The sequence below is a fragment of the Manis javanica genome, chromosome 4 (assembly GCF_040802235.1).
Source record: "Manis javanica isolate MJ-LG chromosome 4, MJ_LKY, whole genome shotgun sequence".
NCBI classification, from domain to species: Eukaryota; Metazoa; Chordata; class Mammalia; order Pholidota; family Manidae; genus Manis; species Manis javanica.
Window position 1 is genome coordinate 31,906,230 of NC_133159.1, and position 22,124 is coordinate 31,928,353.

The 22,124-nt window shown below is 57.3% G+C and overlaps 1 protein-coding gene across 1 annotated transcript; it reads left to right on the forward strand.

Moving 5' to 3' along the window:
• Positions 1 to 851: 851 nt before the first annotated feature.
• On the forward strand, positions 852 to 22,124 carry FOXO6 (forkhead box O6). The gene is made up of 2 exons (XM_037002368.2): positions 852 to 1,923; positions 19,885 to 22,124. Exons 1-2 carry the CDS (start codon positions 1,510 to 1,512, stop codon positions 21,157 to 21,159), a joined length of 1,689 nt encoding a protein of 562 aa, XP_036858263.2. The 5' UTR covers positions 852 to 1,509; the 3' UTR covers positions 21,160 to 22,124.

A 22,124-nucleotide genomic window follows, 5' to 3' on the forward strand; every position in this document is an offset into this window, starting at 1 on the left:
CTAAGGCCATGTGATTAACATCTGACTCTTCCACTAGCCTCTGTGGTAGGGACCTCATCTCTCTGTCGCTGCTCTCACCACAGCGATCTGAACAGTACCTCGTGCATCAGAGGTGATCAATAAATATCTGTCAAATGAATGAGAAGCTTCTCCAAGCAGGATGAACTTTGGAGCAAGTACTTGTTCCAACAGCCTCTGCAAGTTTTCTACAGACTTGCAAACAGTGGTTTGCAAAGTGTGGCACCCTGTGGATCACCTGGGAACTCGTTAGAAATGCAGTCTGTAGCCTAAACCCAGTCTTACCGGACTGGGGCCCAGCAATGTTTTAACAAGCTCTCCAGCTTGATTCTGCGACCAGTTTAACTTGGAGAACGGAGGTTTTAAAGCTATATCCACAGGCACCCTAAGAGCTCATATAGAACCCATTTGCAGATGGAAAAACTAGAATTTTGGCAAAGCCTGGCCCTGAACCCCGGTGTTCTTGACCCTTTCCCTTTCTCCAACCCAGCTCAGGACACAAAGGAGCACTCCATCAACCGCCCCAACGGGGTTCAAAGACGGAAACGTCAAAGGTCTAGGAACAGGGGGCGGGGCAGTCCTCCCGCGAGTAGAAGGCGGGGCCAAGTGCTCTGAGCCCCGCCCCACCACCGTTGCCCCGGGAAACCCCGGGTTGTAACAATAACCTGCTGACGCGCTTCTGGGAGGGATCCTGTCGAGTCCGTAGGTGGGACAGCCCTGCTGCGGACCAATGAGAGCACTTGGACCCCGCCCCCGCACCCCCTCCCTAAGCGCCGGTCAGGGGGCGGGGTCGCAGTCGCTGCTCCTCCCCTGCTCCGTAGGCGGCGCTGTTGCGTGCAGGGGCTGCGGCAGGGTCGCCCCAGCTGGGAGCCCCGCGTTTTCACCCCCAGCCCTCGGGCGGGGTACCCAGGCAGGCGGAGGATTCCGTGGCCGCGGGAGGGCACGCCCCGCCCTCTCCGGCGCTGGACCCGCCCCTTCCCCGTCCCCCGCCCATCCCGAGGAGCAGCCGGCGCTGAGCGCGGCAGGCGCGGGAGCTGGCGCTGGAGCCGGAGCGGCGGCGTCGGCTGCATTCACCGGGCGGCGGCGCGGGCTCCGGCACGGGCTCGGGCTCCGGCATGCTGCAATCCGGCCTCGTCCCGGGAGAGAGGGGCCCGCGTGCAGGGCCGGCGCCGGGGGAGCGGCGGCAGCGACGGTGGCGGTGGTGGCTCCAGGCGCAGGCGGGCGGCAGGTGCTAAAAGCGGGGCTGGGCGAGGTGTGTGCCCGCTGGGCTCCGGGGCCGCCGCTCCCTCGCTACCCTCATCTTTCCCTCCCTTCGGGCTTCCCGGCGCGTCCAGCCCCTAGTCTCCGCGCTCTGGCCCATGGAGCCCCGCGGTTGAGCCGGCGCCGCCAGGGACCCCTCCCGCGGGCCTCCTCGGGGCGCGCAGATCCCGGAGCCGCCCGCCCACCCTCCGTGGAGCCTCCCTCCCCTCCTCGCCCGAGCCGGGCGGGACCATGGCTACGAAGCTGCGAGCGCATCAGGTGGACGTGGATCCGGACTTCGCGCCGCAGAGCCGGCCGCGCTCGTGTACCTGGCCCCTGCCGCAGCCCGACTTGGCCGGCGACGAGGACGGAGCACTGGGTTCAGGGGTGGCTGAGGTCTCCGAGGACTGCGGGCCCGAGCGCCGGGCGACAGCCCCGGTGATGGCCCCAGCGCCGCCGCTGGGCGCGGAGGTTGGACCGCTGCGGAAAGCGAAGAGCTCCCGGCGGAACGCGTGGGGGAACCTGTCCTACGCTGACCTCATCACCAAAGCCATCGAGAGCGCCCCGGACAAGCGGCTCACGCTCTCTCAGATCTACGACTGGATGGTCCGTTACGTGCCCTACTTCAAGGATAAAGGCGACAGCAACAGCTCAGCCGGCTGGAAGGTGGGGCGTCCGGCTGGGGAGGGAGGCTGGGGTCGCTGACTGGTTCTTCCAGGGACTCCTAGTTGCTTCCGGGCTCTGGGCGAGCCGTCTGGAGGGAGGCCCTGGGGCGCCCCCACGGGTCACAGAGTGTGTGCCCAGGGCGTGGAGCCGCTGGCAGACAGGCGGGGGCGTGCTAGGAGCAGATGTGTGTGTGCTCTGGATGCGGGAGGTCTAGGGGGTGACAAGGGACTGCCACTTTGAGGCCCCAGAGGGATACACCACCTCCCCACCCGGTCCTTGGGGGCATAGCAGAGGAGCCCATTCCCAGGCCATGGACGTTGGGGAGCTCTCTTTTAACCCTTGATACTTTGCTTTGTGTTAACTCTTGTTTCCCCTCCACCAGGGCACTCTACTTAAAGAGCTAGAATGATTACTTGGGGCCAGTGGCTGCTTTTCCCCAGAGCTTCCCCACTGTCCTTCCTGGAGCTGGCCTCAGTGTGAGAAGTGTGACCCTGGGTCCACAGATCTTCCTGGGGTGCCACGAGTTTACCCTAGGGCACCAGCCAGCCTGGGGTGGGGACCTGGTCAGGTGACCTGGGATCTGAGTTCTCCTTGGGGCAGCTGCTGTACCCCCCTTGCCTGGATCAGCATGCTGGGTTGGTGGTAACCTCTGCTGGTGTGAGGGCAGGGTACTGAGGGCTGGAGATGAGTCCCTACCTTCCCCAAGCTGTCTTTACTTTCCTGGCTTTCTGAGCCCAGATGCATCAGGGGGAGAGGGGAGGGCTAGGGGTATGTTAGTGCCAGCCAGTGGAAAGTGGGGAGCCATCTTGAGAGAGGGCAGGGGCTTGACTGGATTGTGGCCTCCAGACCCTTCTCTGGCCATCCTTTTGGAGAATGGGGATAGTGGAATGGGAATTCTGGGGAGAGGAGGTTGGAAGGGGGGACATCTGTGAGCTGTCAGCCTCCCTGTGGGAAAGGGGGTCTCTTTAAGGGAGGCATACCTAAATGGAGGGAGGGGGTTGTGTCTGTTGGTAGCTGCTGGCAGGGTCAGAGGAAGGAGGTGTGCCAGTGGAGAAGGCAGGGGGCTTGTGAACCTGGACAGCTCTAGATACCTAGTAGCTGCATTGTAGGTGCCACTGTTCTCTGACCTGGGGGCCCATGGCTCTCACTCAGGCTTCTTGCTGGCTGCTTCTGTCTCCAACCACTGTGGAATGGGAGCACAGCTGGAGGAGCAGACTTGAGTCTCCTTGCCCATCTTCTTTCTGGTCTCCTTGGGCTCAGCCCTCACTGGAACATATTCTCGGAAGTGAGTCCTGCCCTTGGACTTTGCTCCCACCTTCTTCCCTACTCCCCATGCACTGACCCACCTTTCATTTCTCCCTGTAGATATATTGTCTGTCCTCAAGGGCACTGAATTTAGAGGCCCCTTCCATGAAGTCTTCCCTCATCCTTTTTAGCTAGCTTAGAATTCCCTCTTCTCTGGCCCTCTCCCTGCCTGTCACAGTCTTAGTTTTTTGTGTCCCGTCTCATTTTCCTTCCCCACCCTGCCTTTGGAAGACAGTGGCAGTTTTGGAGAAAACTCTGTACCCACAGCACCCAGTGTAGAGTTTGGCACCAAGGAGCCCCCAGTGCATGTCTGGTGAAAGAGTGAAGAAACAGGTGGATGCTGAGGCCTGGGAGGGCAATATGGCTCAGAGTAAGCCAGGAGGGCTTCCAGCAGGAGGCAGACTCCAGATGGGCTTGATGCACAGGGATGATGGGGAAGATGGCAAGAGGGCACATGAAGGCTGCAAGCCAGGAGAGAGCTGCAGTTCACTGAGGTTCTCAAGGCCAAGCCCTGTGCTAGGGGTCTCTAATGCTCTCAGCAGTCCTTCAGGTGGGTTTGATCATCACTGTCTTCAGGGCTGAGTGCTGAGGCACAGAGTGGAGGAGTGAACTGCACGAGGTTACACAGTCAGTAGATGGGAAACCTGGACTCCACTCCAAGGCCCCACAGAGCCCCTGAAATAGTACCCTGCTGGCAGTGATTGTGGAAGGGAGACACAAACAACCTTTGAAAAGGGGCAGGTTTACATCCTAGAATGTGGTTGGGAATTTAGTCCCACAAGTTCATTTCTCAGACTGTGGGACTGAGGCCTCTGAAGGGAAAGGGACTCTTCTCAGCTCAGCAGTGAGTGGCAGGCCCTGGATGATAGCCCAGGTCTCCCGCCTGCCCATTGGAAGCTGTGTCCACTGCACCGTGCTGCTGGGAACGCACTGCCTCTCCCTGCGCCTGGGCTCAGGAAGGAAGGAAGGAGCCCTGGACAGTTCATCCTGGGCTGGGGTGCTGAGAAGAACCTCAGGCCAGGCTCCTGACCTAGGTCCTGGCAGAGCCCTCCGAGCCACTGGAGAGGGCTGTTCAGAGGGGCCTCTGGCCTTTCCCATCTTATTCCCTCAGTGGCTGTCCGCCTCCTGATCCACCCCACGGTTCCCCAGGGCGCCTCCCTCTCCTCACATTCCTGTGTCCCCCCAGCCTGTTCCCCTGTTCCCAGTGAGTCCCTCTGGTGGAGGGGCTGTCCCCAGCTCCCAGCCAACTGCTGGTTAGTGGGGGCTGTGGTACACCTCAGATGCCAGGGCTGGGGCTGGGCCCATTGTTCCTTCCTCTCTCCCATCCCCCATGTAAGTGTTGCACATGAATCCCTGGGGGGTACCAAACCCTGTGTTAAATGGTCTGGGGGACCAACGGGGAAGGCACTGGATCTGCCTTCAGGATGTATGAGGGCTCAGCTAGTTCCACACCCAGGTCCTGTTTTACAGGCAGGAAAAGCCAGTGGTGGGGGGCAAATGTGTGGAGAAGGTGGGTTGGATCCCTTGGGGAGCCAGACAAGCCCTCACTGAGAAGGTGGCACTTGATCTGGGCTGCTTTCATGGGATGGGGGTAGGTTTAGAATTTGGGTGGAAGTCCTCCAGGGGATGAGTACATCTGCAAAGGCAAGGAGGTAGGATTGTACGTGTTGGATTTGGGAGACAGCCTGGGCATGCCAGGCTGGAGAGGAGGGCTCCTAGAGGTGGCAGGGAGGTGGCATGGGAGAGGCAGAGTGGGCTGTTGTGCTTGGCCTTTGCCTGTGACCCCACCTGTGATGTACGGAGGCAGTGGAGCGGTGTTGTGGAAAGGAACTGGGGGAGGTAAGATCAGCTGCAGGCGCAGAACACCGACAGGTGAAGCCTGAAGGGAGGCTGGGCTTGGTGCCTGGCACTCCACCAAAGAGGCTGGTAGTGATTCCCTCAGGGCAGGGGGTCTCTAGCCTGGAACAAGGGCTTAGACAGGAGGTCACCCTCCCTCTGCAGTGTTCCAGAAGTGTGGGTGTCCAACACCCAGGCAGAGCTTTCCTCTTCCCTCAGATGCTTCAACCATACCTTTCCTAATGCTGGACTCTTTCAGGAAGACTTCCAGGCTGCTCTGGGTCTTGGTGCTCCTTCTACGTAGCGCCCTTGAAGTTGTTCTCCCTGCTTTTGTGTTTTCTCCCCTCCCCTTGCGTCCGGAAGCCTGGTGGAGGAGGAGAGCAGTAGATGGGGTCTTCCCTTGTCCCCAAGGGCCTGGAGCAGCCTGGTTATTGGGGGATGGGATCAGGAGTGGTGCTACCCCCATCTGGCCCAGGGCAGCCAGTAGGTCTTCCGGGGAGTGGTGGGGGTAGAGCTAGGTGGAGGGACTGATCTGAGAAGCCCGGAGGGGCCAGCTACAGCCTGCTCTGAGGAGTAGTGGTTGTGAGTGCAGGGGGCTCCCCCCTTTTTCCTCCCCTGCTCCAGCAGGGCTCCCTCCTCCTTTGTCCTCCGGGGATCCCCAGCCCCAAGGGCTGGTGGGGGTGTGGGAGGAGGCGGTGTGAGCCCGGGTTGGGGGGTGTCCTCACCCCGCCCCCCGCACTGCACGAGCTGGGGGCTGGCAGCTGCCCGCCTCCTGGGCACAAGCCCGTGCCAGCCGCTCCTGGCACAGTTGCTGGCACGCCCGGCAGACTCCCACGGCCACCTGCTCACACCCACCCACGAGCGCTGGCGTGCTTCGGGCCCTTCCGGCTTTCCAGGCCTCCCGGAGCCCCTCCCCCGCCACCGTGCTGGGGAGCCCCCACCCCAGTCCTCTGCTCCCGCGGGCCCCTTTGCTCCCGCCAGCCCGTGGCCCTGGCCCCCTTCCGCGCAAGAGCTCAGAGGCTGGACTGCTGAGAGGCTCCTGGGGTAGCTGCGTGGCTGCAAGGGGGAAGGGGGGAGATGGGGAGGCAGACAGACCGACAGACAGGGTGAGGGCCCCGCCTGCCACCTGGCGCCGCTCCAGCGGGACGATGGCGGGCAGCGCCGTGCCAGGCGGTAATTGCAGACAGACTAATTTAAAGAGATGAGACGGTTATTTTTAACTTGTGTTAAGGTAATGAACGGCGCGGGGGGTTTGTGGGTTCGAAAGTTCAGCACCCCCAGCCCCCACTTTCTGTGGGTTACCCCCACAAACACACACACATTTTTGGAGCCCCGAGGACTCCAGCTTCAGGACTGACCACAGACTGGTGGGGTGTGGGGAAGGCTAAGAGGGCCTGGAAGGAGGTGCCCACTAACTAGGCACACATCCCCTCAAATCCTGACCACTGTCATTCCAGGTGGGTGCTAACATCCCGGATTCCCAGGTGGAGAAGTGATCTACCCTGGGGTCACATTCCTAGGAAGTGGCAGGCCTGGGAATTGAAGCCCCTTCTGTCCCCAGAACTCAGGGTTTTACTATGTCATTGGATGGGGGGAGGCTTGGTTTCTGCAGTCCATCTTCTCTTGTCTTAGAATGGCCACTGGTGGTGGCCACACATGGGGTCCTGGGGGATATGGAGGCAGCTCTGTGACTGTGAGGGGTTTGGGGTGGTCATGGACTGTGTGTGTTGGATATGAGCCCCTGGGATATGGGTGCACCAGCTCCAGCAGGGGAAGCCCCTCCTCACCTCACTGTCTCCCTTACCTGCTGGCTGACTTACCAGTCCCCCCACCCCTTTGCAGCCTAGGAAGTGGTCTTGCCTGCCAGTTTGGGGCTGGGTACCTACCTGGGAAACAGGTAGATATTGGTGCTCACTCGTCTCACCTCCACAAATCAGACTTTGCATCTTTAGGGAAGTTGGGGAGCCATGGAGCCTAACACCTGCTCCCTGACTCCTTCCCCAGCTCAATCCCTTCTCACACACTCCCTGAGAACTCATGACTATTCTATTGCTGGACAAGTCTTCAAGTTGTTAGGACTTACTGCTTTCTACCTGGCACTGGCCCATCTCCCTCGAGCATTGCTCAGGGTATCCTAGTTCAGCCCTTTGGGGTCAGATGGCCTCAGAAGTGGGTAAGGGGTAGACAGAGCACCTGTAAGGAACCTGATCCAGTGTGTGGAGCTGGGGCAAGCTCTTTCTCATTCTGATCCTCAGGATTCTCATTGGTGTCCAAAGACAGATGTAACTCAGTGCCTGGTCCCTTCAGGGCTGTGACTGACAAACCCACTGGTTCTAGTATCCATGAGGTCCCTCTGGTTAGCTGGGACCCAGGGCACAAAGTACTCAAAAGACTTCACTCAAAGGAAGCACGTGAGTACAGGTGTAGCTGGACTTGAACCTGGGACTTCAGCTTGAAGATACTTATCCTGCCCCTGGCCGTATCCAGGTGATAAACATACTCTGGGCACAATGAAGGGAGTGCTCAAGATAGTCTAAGCTGGCCCCCATAGCAGGCAGATACAGGGTGTTGGGTGGACATTAGCTGAGGCTCTGGGGTCTCAGTAGGGCGCTTAGGGGGACAGCTGGATCTGCAGCATCCCCCTTCCTCCGGGCACCCTGGCTACCATGGAAACCAACTCCTGTTTGGGAGGGTTTGGCTGTTTGCTGCCTCTCCCCACCCCCCAGCCCATATGTGGAGGTGGGAGGGGGGCCAGGTGGCGTGTGAGGGAGGGGCCTCCCACACCCTCCCTCCAGGGCCTCCCTCTTAGCTGAGAAACCTTTCTGGTCCCTAAAGGGGGTACCTCTTGGGGGAAGAGGAACAAGAATGAAGAGGATTAAGGTCTGGGTGCTAGGCAGTCAGGCACTTTGCATAAATTCTCTCATTTCATCCTCCCTGGGTCATGCCAGGTTTGTGTTAAGAGTCCCATTTTGCAGTTGAGAAAATGGAGGCCAAGAAAGATAAAGTCATTTGGCCAAGTCAGCATAGCTGGGACAAGGTTGAGCCTGGATTTAGGGAGATGTTTCACCATCTCCCAATGCTGGGACAGTTTCAACCCCACACAGCAGTCAGCCCTCCTGCCCCAAGGCTTTGTCATGCTCCAGAACCTTCTGGGGATCCTCAGTTCCTCTGCAAGCCAACCAAGCTCAGACTGCTCTGTGTGGACCCTGGCCCTCTGCTGGCCTTGTCCAGGCCCTGCCCTCCTTCCTACTTTACCTGCCACTTCTGATCTCAGCCACCCTCACATTGCCACTGTTACACCTCATACCCACTGCCATTACCACATACTCACCAAGGCAGCTACTGAGTCTCATGGAATGATCCCTTGGGACACCCCTCAGAAACTAGATGGTGTGCTTGGGTGGTTTGAAAAAAGACCCAGCCCCCAGGTGATTCTGGAACTCACTGTGTCTCCCTGAGAATTCCTGCCTGAAATGCTTTGTTGTTGGTAAACCTGGTTGATGACCAAAGTCCTCTAGAAGCTTTTAGATAATACAGGTTTCCAGTCCCCATCTCAGACCCTCTATATTAGACTTGGGTAGACTTTGAGGTCTATATTTTAACAGGTCGGTCTAATGGTGGGCCAGATTCTGAACGGATGCCTGAAATGGTAGTGTCCCAGGCTTCCTTCTTCTGCTACCAGGGTGGACCAGCTTCTCCTCCAGGAAGGCTGCCTGGGTTGAGCCAAGTCTTTTCCTCATCCTTTTTGGGTCCTCCAGAGAATTGACCCCATGTGGTCAGCTGCAAGGGACTGACCCGCCTGCCCCAAGACATCCTCTCTGTCTTAGGAATCTCATAGTATGGGACATGGATGGAGCTAGCAGCCAGGGCTGATGTGCTCTGCTACTGAGAGCCTTTGGCTGCAGGAGACAGGGGGAATATAAATACTCAGCAAACTTCCTGAACTGGACCAGTGAGGAAGGAAATTCAGAACTCCTGCTCTCTAATAGCTGCCCATCTGGTGGAGGAGACAAGAGAGTGTGTACAGTGCAGTGGTGTTCCTCCAGGAGCCTTAGCATGACACTCAAGATCCTGGCCACCTGCCCCTGTTAACCTCTCCAGCAGTATCACTCAGCCCTCTGGACCCTTGCTTTAGCCACACTGAACTACTCCAGCTCAGAGTTACAGCCATGTGCTATTACATACATGCTTTCTGCTGATTCTCACAGTGTGCCTGGAAAGCTGATACTATGGCTATCCCCATTTTATAGATGACGAAACTAAGGCTGGGAGAAGTCAAGTGGCTTTCACTGTATACCAGTGTAAGTAACAGAAGTGAGGCCCCCCAGGGCTAACTCCTCCTTAGCCCAGTGCTCTGGACAGGCCAGTGCAAGATGACCTCCCCTCCCCCTGTTCCTGCCTGGGTCATTGTCTCTCTGCTTTCCCCTGGAGTTTGGTCCCCAGGCTAGAATAGAGGCTGATGGCAGCTTCCTCCATTCACTTTAATCCAGTCCTACCCCTGTTGGTCACTCACTGCAGTGCTGCTCAGAGGAACTTGATTGGTTCCTTGACCTTGAGAGGTCTACAAGTCAAGCTGGGGAGATAAGATGAGGACCCCCAATTTTGATTGGGATAAAGACTGCTCAGAGCCACGATGGAAGACCAGATAATGAACTCTGGGTGTTTGGAGGTGGGGAGGGGGAATCAGACAAAGGAGGTCAAACCCTCAGGACTCTTTAGGAGTCCCCCAGTTTCTGGCTGTGTTGGCAGGACTTGAGCTGGAGAAGCAAGCAGGGGCTTGATGGTCAGCGGTGCTGAATGCTGAGCCGAGAAGCTGGCCCTCCAGGCTGGGGAATGACACAGGCAGCAAGATCACCTGAGGGTGGTGTGGAGGCTAGATGGGGGATGAGACTGGCTCAGGTGCCCTGGTGCTGGGATGCAGGGAAGAAGACGAGCCCGAGAGAGGGTGGAAGTTCAAAGAGTCCAAAAGGCCAGGCCTGAGGTGTCATGCAGCACTCTTTGGTGCCTTGAGGATCTTGAGACAGCAGTGTGGTTAAGACTCTTGGAGGCAAGTAGAGAGGAGTAGATCCTAGCTCTGCCACTTACCCTCTGTGTGGCCTTGGGCAACTGAGCCTGAGGTTCCTTCTCTACAAAGTAGGATAGTAGTAGGACTTATGCCCAAGCTCCATTGTGAAAATTACAGGAGACACACATGGAAAGTCCCCAGGAAATCTTAGCAAATTTCTTTACTGTTATTCATTGCTCTGGGAAAGGAATGGAACCACCTCCTTACTCGCTGTGCAGGGTGGGGGGCCCTGGGCCCTGATTCCTGAGAGACACCAACCTCTGTGTGTGTACTGGACAAGGGGTTCTTCCTTGAATGCCTCCCTTTCTGTCCCTGAGGTGTCAGATAATCAGGATGTCCAAGCTTCATTCTGCCCTTGGGTTGACCCACTGCTTTCTTGCTTGCAGAACCTTCCCCATGGCCTTGGGAGGCAAGCAGGCGGCTTTTAGGTTCTGTATTTTTACAGATGAAGGGAATGCTTTGCTCAAGGTCACCCTTGAACCCAGGGCTGCCTGCCCTTGGACATCAGCTCATCTTTGCCCACTGGGAGGCTGTGTGACCTTGGGTTTGGCCCTTCCCTCTCTGGCTCCAAATTCTATCAAGAAATCCGAATTACCCTCCCGCAGTACTCTGGGAAGCTGCGATACCTCCTCTACCCCTCCTGTTCCTCTGTTGGACTGCCTCCTCTGTAACCTGATCTGGGCTGTTGGGGGAAGGGGCTTGCCCTCTGCCAGAGGCACCTGCCAGCTGAGCAGATGTGAAGGGATGGAGGCCTCCCCTGCCCCAGGGGATCCCAGGCTCTTAGCCCAGGAAGGCTGGGGGTGGGGCTGGGGCAGGCAGTGCTGAGCACACCCAGCCCCGGCCTCTGGCCTCTGCTCTCAGAGCTTACCCTGAGCACTTGTTCATTTTTTGGTGGACATTCGTGCTCCAACATGTCCTGCAAGGACCTCTCAGAATCCAGGAGAAGGCAGATGGCAGATGAGGGCTGGTGCCTCAGCCTGGGTGGGCTGCCCTGGGCTCCTGGAGCCCCTTGGCATGGGGACAGAGGGCCAAGGGCCTCCTCTGGGGGTGAGGGCAGTGTCTGTTCGGGTGGCCATGCCTCTGGGAGAGCAGATGGTTCTCCTGGCACCATGCCCACTCTTCCTCTTTCCCCCCAGGAGCCAGCCTGCAGGGCTGGGGCACAGCTGCTGGGCCCTCCCGAGAGCTGGGCCCAGGGCAGGGCTGGGTGAGGTCACCGCAGCTGCTCCCAGGGCCTGTGGTAGGGGTGTGGGGAGGTGCTGCATGCAGAGTGGGGGAGGGGGCTCAGACTGAGGAGAGCCAGGGACAGGCCCCGATGGCTTTGTATTTAGGGATCCCCTTTAATCCTGCATGAGGAAGTCAAGAGTCTGGAGGGGTTGTTGAGCCAGTGTGGGCAGCCCTCCCTTGCCCTCACTCCAGGCCCACCCTGGAGCCTCTCTCTGGTCTGGGCTCCTCCCTTGAGTCATCTCAGACTGGGAGGAAGGGCAAGGGCCCTGGGTATGAATTCCCACCCCAACACTTACTCCATGTGACCTTGGGCAGGTAAGTCGTCTGTGGGAGTCTCAGTTTCTCATCTGTAAAACAGGGATAATAAACCGACTAGAGAGTTGGTACTCAGACTCAGGAAGATTTTAATTGTTGAGTGCCAGCAAGGTGCATGCCTCAGGGTGAATGTTCTGAATGTTGGGTAAATGAAACTTTCTTTCCTTACTCATTTTGCTGACTTTTTCTGAGGAGCCAGGAAATGCTGAGGAAAAGTAGGGAGGTGGCAGAGGCCACAGGAACTGGAGGGGTAACCAGGGAGGGATGAGGCAAGGCCTGGAGCTCTGGCCTGAGGTTTCGCTGAACAGAAACTGCAGAAAATTTCAGGCCTGAGTGGTCTGTGGCTTCTGAGAGCTCCATCCTATGTGTTGACTTATTGTGAGCCAAGGGTTGCCCCACAAAGTTCAGGTGGGAGGCAGGCTCATGCACAATTAGTTGGCCCTGATGGAGGGGCAAGAACTGGTAAAGCAGAGAGGAAGGGAAGGCACAATGAGCAGTGTGCAAAAGCATGGAGGTGTGAGGCATCCCGCATGGCTGGAATCCTAGATGGGCTTGAGGGACTGGAGCTGACGAGGCTGGAGAGCATCAGAGTGTTCTTGAGTACCAGGTGAGGAGGATCCAAGCCCACGGGGGAAGGATGAGGAGCCCTGAGCTATTGAGTAGGGGTGAGCTTGGACTTCTGGTACTGCTTTGTTTGCTGCCCAGGCTGGGTATGTGGGCTCTGCTGTCTCTGGGGAGGCAGTGGGGCTATGCCAGGCCTGTCCTTAGACCATATGTCTTACTTTGGACATGGGGTTCTGCCTGGACCCTGATTGCCCACTTCTGTCCTACTGCCAACCCCAAGCCCTCTTCCCTGTTGATACCTGTGGCCCTGATGCATGCTCCACCCCTGCCCTTCTCCTCCACTACAGACCCTAGTACCATGAATTTGCACATGGCCTCAAGCCCCTGGGGTCATCCAGGTCACCCCTTCTACCAGGAAGTCTGCCTGGACTGAGCGCCCAGCTTCACCCCAGGCAGCAGAGCATGTGACCCCCAGAGAGTCTGTGGCTCTGTCTGACACAGGTGTGTGTTCCTGGGCCAGAGTCTGGTGGGGTTAAGGTGTGGGACGGGCTGCTCCTAGCCTCTGAGAAAGGGAGGGGATAAAGTTCTTGACATGTGGGATCTCATCCAGGTTCCAGTCCTCCCCATGGATGCTGGCATTGTTACTTTCTTCTATGGGGAATGCCAAGGTCATATGGATGAAGTTAGGATTCCAATCCCTACCCTTAACCTTTCTTCTTGCTGAAAGAGAGAGAATGAAGAAAGGAGAGAGGAAGCAGGAGTCATGGAGGGATTATAGCACACAGGTAGCCTCTGCTCAGGGAGGCACTGAAGGGGGGAATTGGGTCTTCATCTCCAGCAGGTAGGCAGGGTCGGCTTCCTGAGGAGGGAAGGGCTGAACCTTGGACTGTACTGGGCCCTGGAGAGGCATCCATACCTGGTTTTGAACTTGCATGGATGAACACAAAACCCAGGACTGATGTGGGAGGGTCCTGAAATTCCCTAGGTGCCAGGGAGGTCAGGAGGTAGCACTGGGCTTGTGGTGGGTGTGGAACACAAGACTTGGATCTCCTGTCTCTGATGAAAGCCAGAAGGCTTGGGCTTGAGAAGTAAGGCAGGGATGGCCACTGAAATGGCCAGCAAGACACTGTCCCCTGCTATATTAGGGATGTGGATGGTGTTTTGCCAATGGGTTTCAGACTGAGGAATGACAATGGAACTTCCTTGGGGTGAAAGGATTTATTACCTGGCTTTCTCCCGGTGATAGGTTGAGCACTAGAATCACATCTGCATCCAACAGTCTGCATGTCTGTAATCTTCCTTCATCTCTGCTTCTGCCCAGAGCACTGGACGGAGCTCTTTACATAGTGACTCAGTCAGTAATAGCTTATTACCTATGGGTGTGGAAGCAGTAGCCTAGCAGCAGGCCAGTTACATCATCAAGTAGTTTAGATTCAAGTGAGAATCCTGGCCATAGGAACCCCAACTTTCCCCACAGGTGGGAAGAGCCCTGTGGCTCTTTGGCATCCAACAGCCAGCCCTCAGACTAAGACCTGGTTCCATTACGTCCCAGCCCCAGCCATTTAGTCCAGCTGAGCCTCAGTTTACCCGTAGGTATAATAGTAGTATCCTATTGCAGGATGGTTACCAGGGTTAAGAGAAGAAAGGTATAGGAAGAACCTAGCCTAGGTGTGGCATGTTGTCAGTGCCCTTCTCCGTCCTCAGTGTTTGAAGCATGAGCCAGTGGTGTGCTAGAGCTGGCTTGCACTGGTTCCTGAGAGCCAATCATGCACACTTCTTCCCAATTCTGTACTCAGTGGCATCACGCTGGCAGCTTGAAATTGGCTACGATGAGACTATCCATGCCACAGAAATCAGCAAAAGCTACAAGTCAAATCCCTCCTGGAGAGTTGGAAGAAATCCATCCTGTGGGCCCTCTTCAGCCCCAGAGGGGACAAAATGGGAGGTGGGGCGATGGTGGAGCACTGGCTGGGCCACACAACCTAGATCTCAAAGTCTTTGGGCCTGAGAAGACTGAGTGTAGTCATAGGCCAGGCAGCCCTTGATAGGCAGGGGAAAGAGAATGGTGGGACCCTCTTCTCTCCGCACTCCCCACACGCCTGATATCTGGTGGGCTCTGGTTGGAGAAGTAAGAGTGGATGAGGTTGGCGCTATCAGAGAATAAAGCTGTAGTGGAAGGAGAAATGAGGTTGTACTGGAAGATAAATGAGGTTGTACTGTCAGGGAATGAGGTGGTACTTGGAGGCAAGGTGCGGCTGCATTATTAGATAAATGAGGTTGTACTGTCAGGGGCTGAAGAATACTTGTAGGAGAGATGACGTCCTGCTGGATCAGTCACTTTGCACCGTCAGAGAACACAGCCACACATGGGAGGAAGGAGAGCCTCCGACTTGGTGGATAAATGAGGGTGTCCCGCTGGATAAATGAGGGGGCCCATCAGGTGAATGGAGTGCTGTTAGCAAATGAGGTTGTACTTGCTGGATAAATGGGACTGGTGTGCTGGATAAATGGGGTTGTGCTGTCAGATGAATGCATTACTGCTCTTGGGCAAAGGGTGCCCTGGGAATAGATGACAGTGTCCTGCTGGATAGATGGGCAGCTGCCATCAAATGGATCAGACCCTGTCCACAAGGAGGCACCGACAGCAAGGATGTGGTGATTCTGTTCCCTCAGGGGCTCCTAGAAGTGTCTTCCGGCCCAGGTGGTCCAGCCTGTGAGAAACCTAGGCCCCAGCACACTGTGGGTTCCTCAGGGCTATCTGAGAAGCGGGCAGCGGCAGCATGGGGGCCAGGGTGTGCAGCGGTATTGTTCACCCTGTGAGGCCTTCTTCACCTCTCAGGGAAGCCCTTCCTCCTGTCTGCAGTTCCCTCTGTGGATCATGCTGTTCCTGACTCTCCACCACCTGCTTGTCTCTAATCCTATGTGCCCTTCTCTCAGCCCCATTTGGAGAAGCCCTTATGTGCCAGCTACTCTGCCCAGTCTTATTTAATTTTCCTACAACACGCTATTCCCTGCTTTCCTCTCTCTCTCATTCATTTATTAAATGCCTAGGATGTATCAAACACATGGGGTACAGTAAAAATGGGCAAAAATCATTTGTGAAACTCATACTGTATTGTTAGGGAAACCATACAATAAATAATAAGTGCAGAATAGAAATAAATTATATATTTATAACTTACATATTTATAAGTTTATATATGTAAATTATACATTAATTTAGACAGTGATCATTCTTTAGGAAAATTTAGAGCAGGGCAAGCGGGCCCAAGAAATGGCAGGGGAGAGGAGCACTTATTAAAGGAGTGGTCAGAATGGGCTTCATTGCAAAAGTGACTCTAAACAAACACTTGGAGGAGATGATGTAGCTGGGTGAACGATGGTTCCCCTGAGACAGAGGCCCCAAGGTGGGACCATACCTGGCAGCTTCAAGGAAGCAGCAGAATATATGAGGCAGGACAGTGTTAGGGGAGGAGTCTGAGAGGTCATGGAGGGTCTTGTGGGTTATGGCAAGGCCTCTGTTCTCTCCTCTGAGATGGGGAGCATCAGAAAGTACTGGGCAGGACTGGATGTGATCCAAGTGATTTAAAGGATCACTGATTGCTGCATGGTGGAGCGTATAGCGGAGCAAGGGTATAAGCAGAGAGCGATTGAGGGAATAGAGGTTCACAGTATCTTGCCCCAGCGTTGCACTGCTTATTGATTTCGTAGCCCAAACTGGAATCCAGATCCAACCCCAGAACCCATGTGCTTTGGCCTGTACCAGCCTCTTCTCCTTGCTGGGTGAGGTCCCAGGGGGCTGGCCTCCCTGTCCCAGGTTCTGACAGAGGGGGATGGGCACATATCCCACTGCCCTTCCATGTACCTCCTGAATCGGGAGGTTTCTTTCCCCTGGGAACCTGCCCCAGGCCCACATGGAGGTGTGGCAGCTGTGAGGCCCCAGAAGTCTGGCCCAGCTCTGGCACCAGGGGAACCTGGGCATGCTGGGGCTGTGGCTATGGTGGTGGGTTGCTAGGCGACCCTGAGAGGGAGCCCTGGTTACTGCTGCCTGGCAAAGGCGTTTCCCTCCTCTGCCTCCCTCACCTCCTCCGTGGCCTCTGGCCTCCCAGGGGGCCTTGTGGGTGAGTTGTGATCAGTGCTTGCCATTGGGTCTTGGCTGGGAGCTCTGATTGGTACCAGATGGCTGGGCCCTGAGGAGCCAGACTGGGCTGCAGGGCCTGGGCTTCCCTCATGGGGCCCAACTCTGCTGCACACCTGGTGTTGAGCCTGGTTCAGCAGTCAGAGGTCAAGGTCCTTGTCCAGTCCTGGACCACCTCCCAGGGTGACCCTGGGCAAGGTATGGCATCCCTACAGGCCTCAGCTGCTCCTTGCATCTGGCCTGCAGAATCCCTCCCCAAGGGCCTCATTTTCTGTGAGACTGCAGTGGAGGGTGCTGAACTGGTGGGGTTCCAGGCATCCTGGCCTCCACTTCCTTATGGCTTGAGTGTATAAGGCTCAAGTTTTACATTAGATTCCACTTATGGAGAATTCCATTACTTTAAAAAGCAGTTTGAAAACCTCTGTACTAGATGATTCCCAGAGTACAATTGGCTCACCCGATTAGTTTATGGATTAGGAAACTGAGGTGCAGAGAAGAGGGACTTGCTCCAGGTCAGGCTTGGTAGAGTGGGAAGAGCACCAAGCTGGGGGTCAGAAGGCTTGGGTTCAAATCTGTGCCCTGCCACCAGGTCCTGGGTGACCTGGGTCAAGTGCTCCCTTTGTGGGTGGGACCAGCCTTGGTTTCAGGCTGAGGCTCATGTTCTTAGGGGTACCTAGCTGGGCAGGGTATAGAGGAGGTAAGGTTGCAAACCTTCACAGGCCCAGAGCATGTGTTCTTAGTACAAATCATCTAAAACATTATTTTTATAATCAGAAAATTTGGATGCATTATGAAGTACAAGCAAAATCCCCCTTAAGTCTAAAATGAAGCATAAGACATAAGAAATTTTGACCTTGTGACATGTCCCCCAGTCTTCCCAAGCTGCCAGTTTCCAGGGATAGTTTACATGGAAAGTTTGAGAAGCACCAGAGTACTGGCTTCCTACGATTCTTTGGAAATTCTCTTACTAGTCTCTCTCCCGTGGTAGAACATGATTTCTTTAGGCTCAGGGCGAGACTAACCTGAAATCAATACCTGGCTCTGCCACTTAATCTTTGTGACCTTGGCAACTTACTTAACCTCTCTGAGCCTCTCTCCTCATCTTGAGATAGAACTCACAATCCTGAACTTGTATGGAGTTGGACAGAATGATTGCATGAGATAAAGGACGTGTAACACGCAGGGCTGAACACGCAGGCAGGTGCTGAGTAGGTGCGGGAACTTGGCCATGTCCTTTTTTTCCCATCCCTCCCCTGACTCAGAACTAGGCTGGCACATAGTGACGTTGATAAAGAGGTGTTACCTGAATGACTTCCACCTGGAGAAGCTGGGCGGTGGAGCCTCTGGTGAGCCAGATAGTCCCATAGGGGAGGAGAACCATGCCTCTGAGGACCCTGAACACAGGTGTGAGGGAGGGGCTGGGGAGCCAGGTGCAGGGGCGGGAGTGGGAAGGGGGTATCTACTTGAGGGAGCACCGCTCTCTGGGGGGTCTGGCTCCCCTCCTCTCAGGGCCCCAGGAGAAGCCAAGCAGGGCAACTGCTGGGAGGGGCTTTGGAGCTGTCACCTGCCCAGACCAAAAAGTGCCAGAGATAGGGAGCCTGAGGCTCTTACACCAGGTCAGCACCTGGAGCTGGGGTGAGAGTGGGAGTGTACCCTGGGCAGCAGGAAGGACCCTTCCTCCCAGAGACTGATGGGCTGGGCAGATTAATGAGTTAGGAGCAGGGCTGTGAGCTGGGCAGATCTGGAGTGAGTGGTACCTGGCATTGCTGCCTGTGGGACTGCAGGCAAGTTACATCATGCCTCTGGGCGTCCATTCCCTGGTACACGAGATGGGGTAATGCCAGCTTCCCAGTTGTCAGTGCCCAGCACAGTTACACTCAAGGCATGATATTAAGGAGTTAGGGATAGCAGATCTGTTGGGTGATCTGAGGAATGAAGTCTTCTGGCCAGAGAATTTAACCCATATGTATGAGCACCTGGTGTGTTCACCAAACACCCACACACATTATCTCAAGGAATGATTTAACAGCCTTCTCAGGTGGTCACTGAATGTTGCCCACCCCCTGCCTTTTTTTTTTTTTACCCCGGAGTAGTTCACTGAGGCTCAGGGAGATTGAGTCGACAGCCCATGGTCCCATAACTAGGTGGCTGAAAAGAGCCAGGGATCCTGCATAGCCTTTCTGTTATCCAAACCGGAGAGTTTCCAAAGCAATGCCTGAGCTGGGAGGTAAATGCCCCCAGGTGGGAGGCCCCAGAGGTGGGGTGTGGCAGACCCAGCCAAAGTTCTAATCTCCCAGGCTCCTATGAGGTGCCAGGTCAGTTGAGCAGTCCACCACCATCTTTGCAAAATAAGGCAGGGACATGGGGAGCCTGAGAAATGGGTAGAGCAGAAATTCAGAAGAGAGTAAGTGCAGGGGTAGCAAAGGAGCACAGGAAGGGCCTGAGGGATAGCAGAAAGGGCTGTGCAGCCTTGGGCAAGCCACTTCACCTCTCTGAGCCTTGGTCTTTGTAAATGGGGATTGTGCTGCTTTGGGGGATTTTGTGAAGGCTGCACTAGGAAAGGGCTTTGAGGGCAGAGCTATTCTGCTTCAGGTGGGTCAGGAGGGGAGGGTGGGCTGCAGTGCAAAGGACAGGCTGGAGAGCTGGGCTGTCCTGAAGGTGGGCGCTGAGCAGAGGTGGGGTCTGAGGTCTCCATGGCCAGTGGATGTGCTCTGAGGGCCTTGCTGGGATCCAAGGGCTCTGTGGAGTTCACAGAAGCTCAGAAGAGTTGGGGAAATCTCTGGAGAGTCTTGGGCCTGTACCCACCTTGGGAACCCCCAGCCTATTCTACTTTCCCTGGCCAGGCCCTCCCAGCAAAGGGTTAACAGTCTTCTCTACCTGCAGTTGCATTTTAAAGACACGAAATTAAAGCAGGTAATTTATTCTCCCCACACACGAAAGAGCAATTAGTTCTAAACAGGGCTTAATCAGTCACCGCGAGATTGATTTCTGGAGCCCTGGGTTTTCGGGCTCCTGGCGCCATGCCAGGCTGGGGAGGGAGGGGGGCAGACAAATGAGCCACAGCGGTGTGAGACCTTACATAATCTGCTGGGGGGCCCTGGCAGCAGGACTAGCCCCAGATTGGGCTTGACTGAGCTTGGTGAGGGGCCTGGTCCCCTCTGCAGGCCCCTTAAGAGTAGCCCTCAGGGCTTGACCATGTCTCCAGGGAAAGGCTGAGCCCGAGCTCCAGGCCCACTCTCTGGGCAGTCTGGTGGAGGGGATGAGAGTGAAGGGCGGTGCGGCTCTGGGGGAGAGGATGTGGGTTCTCAGTTTGTCCAGCCTGGTACTTACACCTCCCTCCAACCCTCTCATCATCCCTGTTGTCTCCTCCCCTTTCCCCTCTGGCTCTTTGCCTTTCTCTTACCCTCTTGCCCCTTTTCTCCCCCCCACCCCGTCTCCTTTCATCATTTCCCCCTCTTTTCCCATGGCCCCCTCACTTCCCACTCCCCCACCCTACCCTTGTCTCCGGCCACAGAACTCCATCCGGCACAACCTGTCGCTGCACACCCGTTTCATCCGTGTGCAGAACGAGGGCACGGGCAAGAGCTCCTGGTGGATGCTGAACCCCGAGGGCGGAAAGACAGGCAAGACCCCGCGGCGCAGGGCCGTGTCCATGGACAACGGGGCCAAGTTCCTACGCATCAAAGGCAAGGCGAGCAAGAAGAAGCAACTGCAGGCACCTGAGCGAAGCCCTGATGCTAGTCCCCCGGGCGCACCAGCCCCGGGGCCCGTGCCTGCTGGGGCCAAGTGGGCCACCAGCCCGGCCTCGCACGCCAGCGACGACTACGAGGCGTGGGCCGATTTTCGCGGGGGCGGAAGGCCCCTGCTCGGGGAGGCGGCCGAACTGGAGGACGACGAGGCCCTGGAGGCCCTGGCGCCTTCGTCGCCGCTCATGTACCCGAGCCCGGCGAGCGCGCTGTCGCCTGCGCTAGGTACGCGCTGCCCCGGGGAGTTGCCTCGCCTGGCGGAGCTGGGAGGCCCGCTCGGCCTGCATGGCGGCGGCACGGGGCTGCCCGAGGCCCTGCTGGACGGCGCGCAGGACGCGTACGGGCCACGGGCCCGCGCCGGGACGCCCGCTTACTTCGGCGGCTGCAAGGGCGGTGCCTACGGCGGGGGTGGGGGCTTCGGGCCGCCGGCGCTGGGCGTGCTGCGCCGCCTGCCCATGCAGACCATCCAGGAGAACAAGCAGGCCAGCTTCGTGCCCGCCGCCGCGCCCTTCCGCCCTGGGGCGCTGCCCGCGCTCCTTCCGCCGCCGCCGCCGCCGCCGCCGCCCGCGCCCAGGCCCGGCCCGGTACTGGGCGCGCCCGGGGAGCTGGCGCTGGCGGGCGCGGCCGCTGCCTACCCCGGCAAGGGGGCGGCCCCGTACGCGCCGCCGGTGCCCTCGCGCAGTGCCTTAGCTCACCCCATCAGCCTTATGACGCTGCCCGGCGAGGCGGGCGCCGCGGGCCTGGCGCCGCCGAGCCACGTTACCGCCTTCGGGGCCCCGCCCGGCGGCCTCCTGCTGGACACGCTGCCCGGGCCATACGCGGCCGCCGCCGCCGGGCCGCTGGGTGCCGCGCCAGACCGCTTCCCGGCCGACCTGGACCTCGACATGTTCAGCGGGAGTCTCGAGTGCGACGTCGAGTCCATCATCCTCAACGACTTCATGGACAGCGACGAAATGGACTTCAACTTCGATTCGGCTCTGCCTCCGCCACCACCAGGCCTGGCTGGGGCCCCGCCCCCCAACCAGAGCTGGGTGCCGGGCTGAGAGCAGCCGCCCGCGCCCCTGGTGCCCTGCCCTGCCCCAAGGGGCCTCTGTCTTCCCGTCCTTATCCCCGGGCCCCCATCCCCGATTCCAGCTTCACGGGAGGATCCAGGAGACAGTCCCAGCCCTGCTAGAGACCTCGCTCAGAAGCTGACCGCTGGGGAAGTGGTAGGGAGGGGCCGGGTTCCCAGACGGCTTCATGGCTTCCTTCCTGGGTTTTCCCACCGTTCCTGCCCAAACTCCTGAGACCAGTACCCCCTCTTCCTGGGCCAGGAAACCTGTTGAGAGTGGAGGCTGAATTTCAGGCTAGGTGGGAGTTGGGAGTAAAGTGGGCCACGCTGCCCTGAAGCCTACGGGAGAATGGGCCTGGGGCGGGTGGGGGACGTTTCTTAATCAAAAATTTATGTTCCACTTGCAGGGTCCTCGCAGCAATGAATTGCCCACCCCAAACTCTGATCTGATTCCCAGTTAACACTTTCGCACTGGTCTTAGCCTTACCCACCTCAAGCCAGGAACCCCTTCCAAAAACACACTCACGCCTACCTATTGGCTGTTCACCCTGAGCGTTCCTTCAGCCCTAAGCCCTTTACCACTCTCAGATCCCGACCACCCTGGTCCAGTCCCTCCCTCCTGCCCTTGACCACCCAAGCTTCTCCCCTCCTGTTGGAGTCAATCCCCCTTTACAACCTCCCATCATTCCCAGTACTGGTCTCAGCCTCTACAGCTGGCCTCAGCTCCGGATCCACTCCCCCAACCCAACACCCCTTACTCCGTGCCAGTTCTGGCTCCTCTCCCATATTTATAAGTATCCGGTCGGGGCAGGCTGTGGGCGTGGAGTCCCCGGCGCATATCGTAGGCAGTGTACCGTGGCTGTGCCGTCAGCGTGTGCGTGTGCGTGTGTGCCGTGTCGAGGCCGTGTAGAGTGCATTGTACAGCATATTTTCATGAATAAAATTGTTTTAAATATT

What these genes read in the sequence shown, in the direction of transcription:
- FOXO6 (XM_037002368.2), top strand. Translation starts at nt 1,510, where the DNA reads ATGGCTACGAAGCTGCGAGCGCATCAGGTGGACGTGGATCCGGACTTC. An exon ending in ACAGCTCAGCCGGCTGGAAG is followed by an intron (nt 1,924 to 19,884) that starts GTGGGGCGTCCG and finishes CTCCGGCCACAG; the next exon opens with AACTCCATCCGGCACAACCT.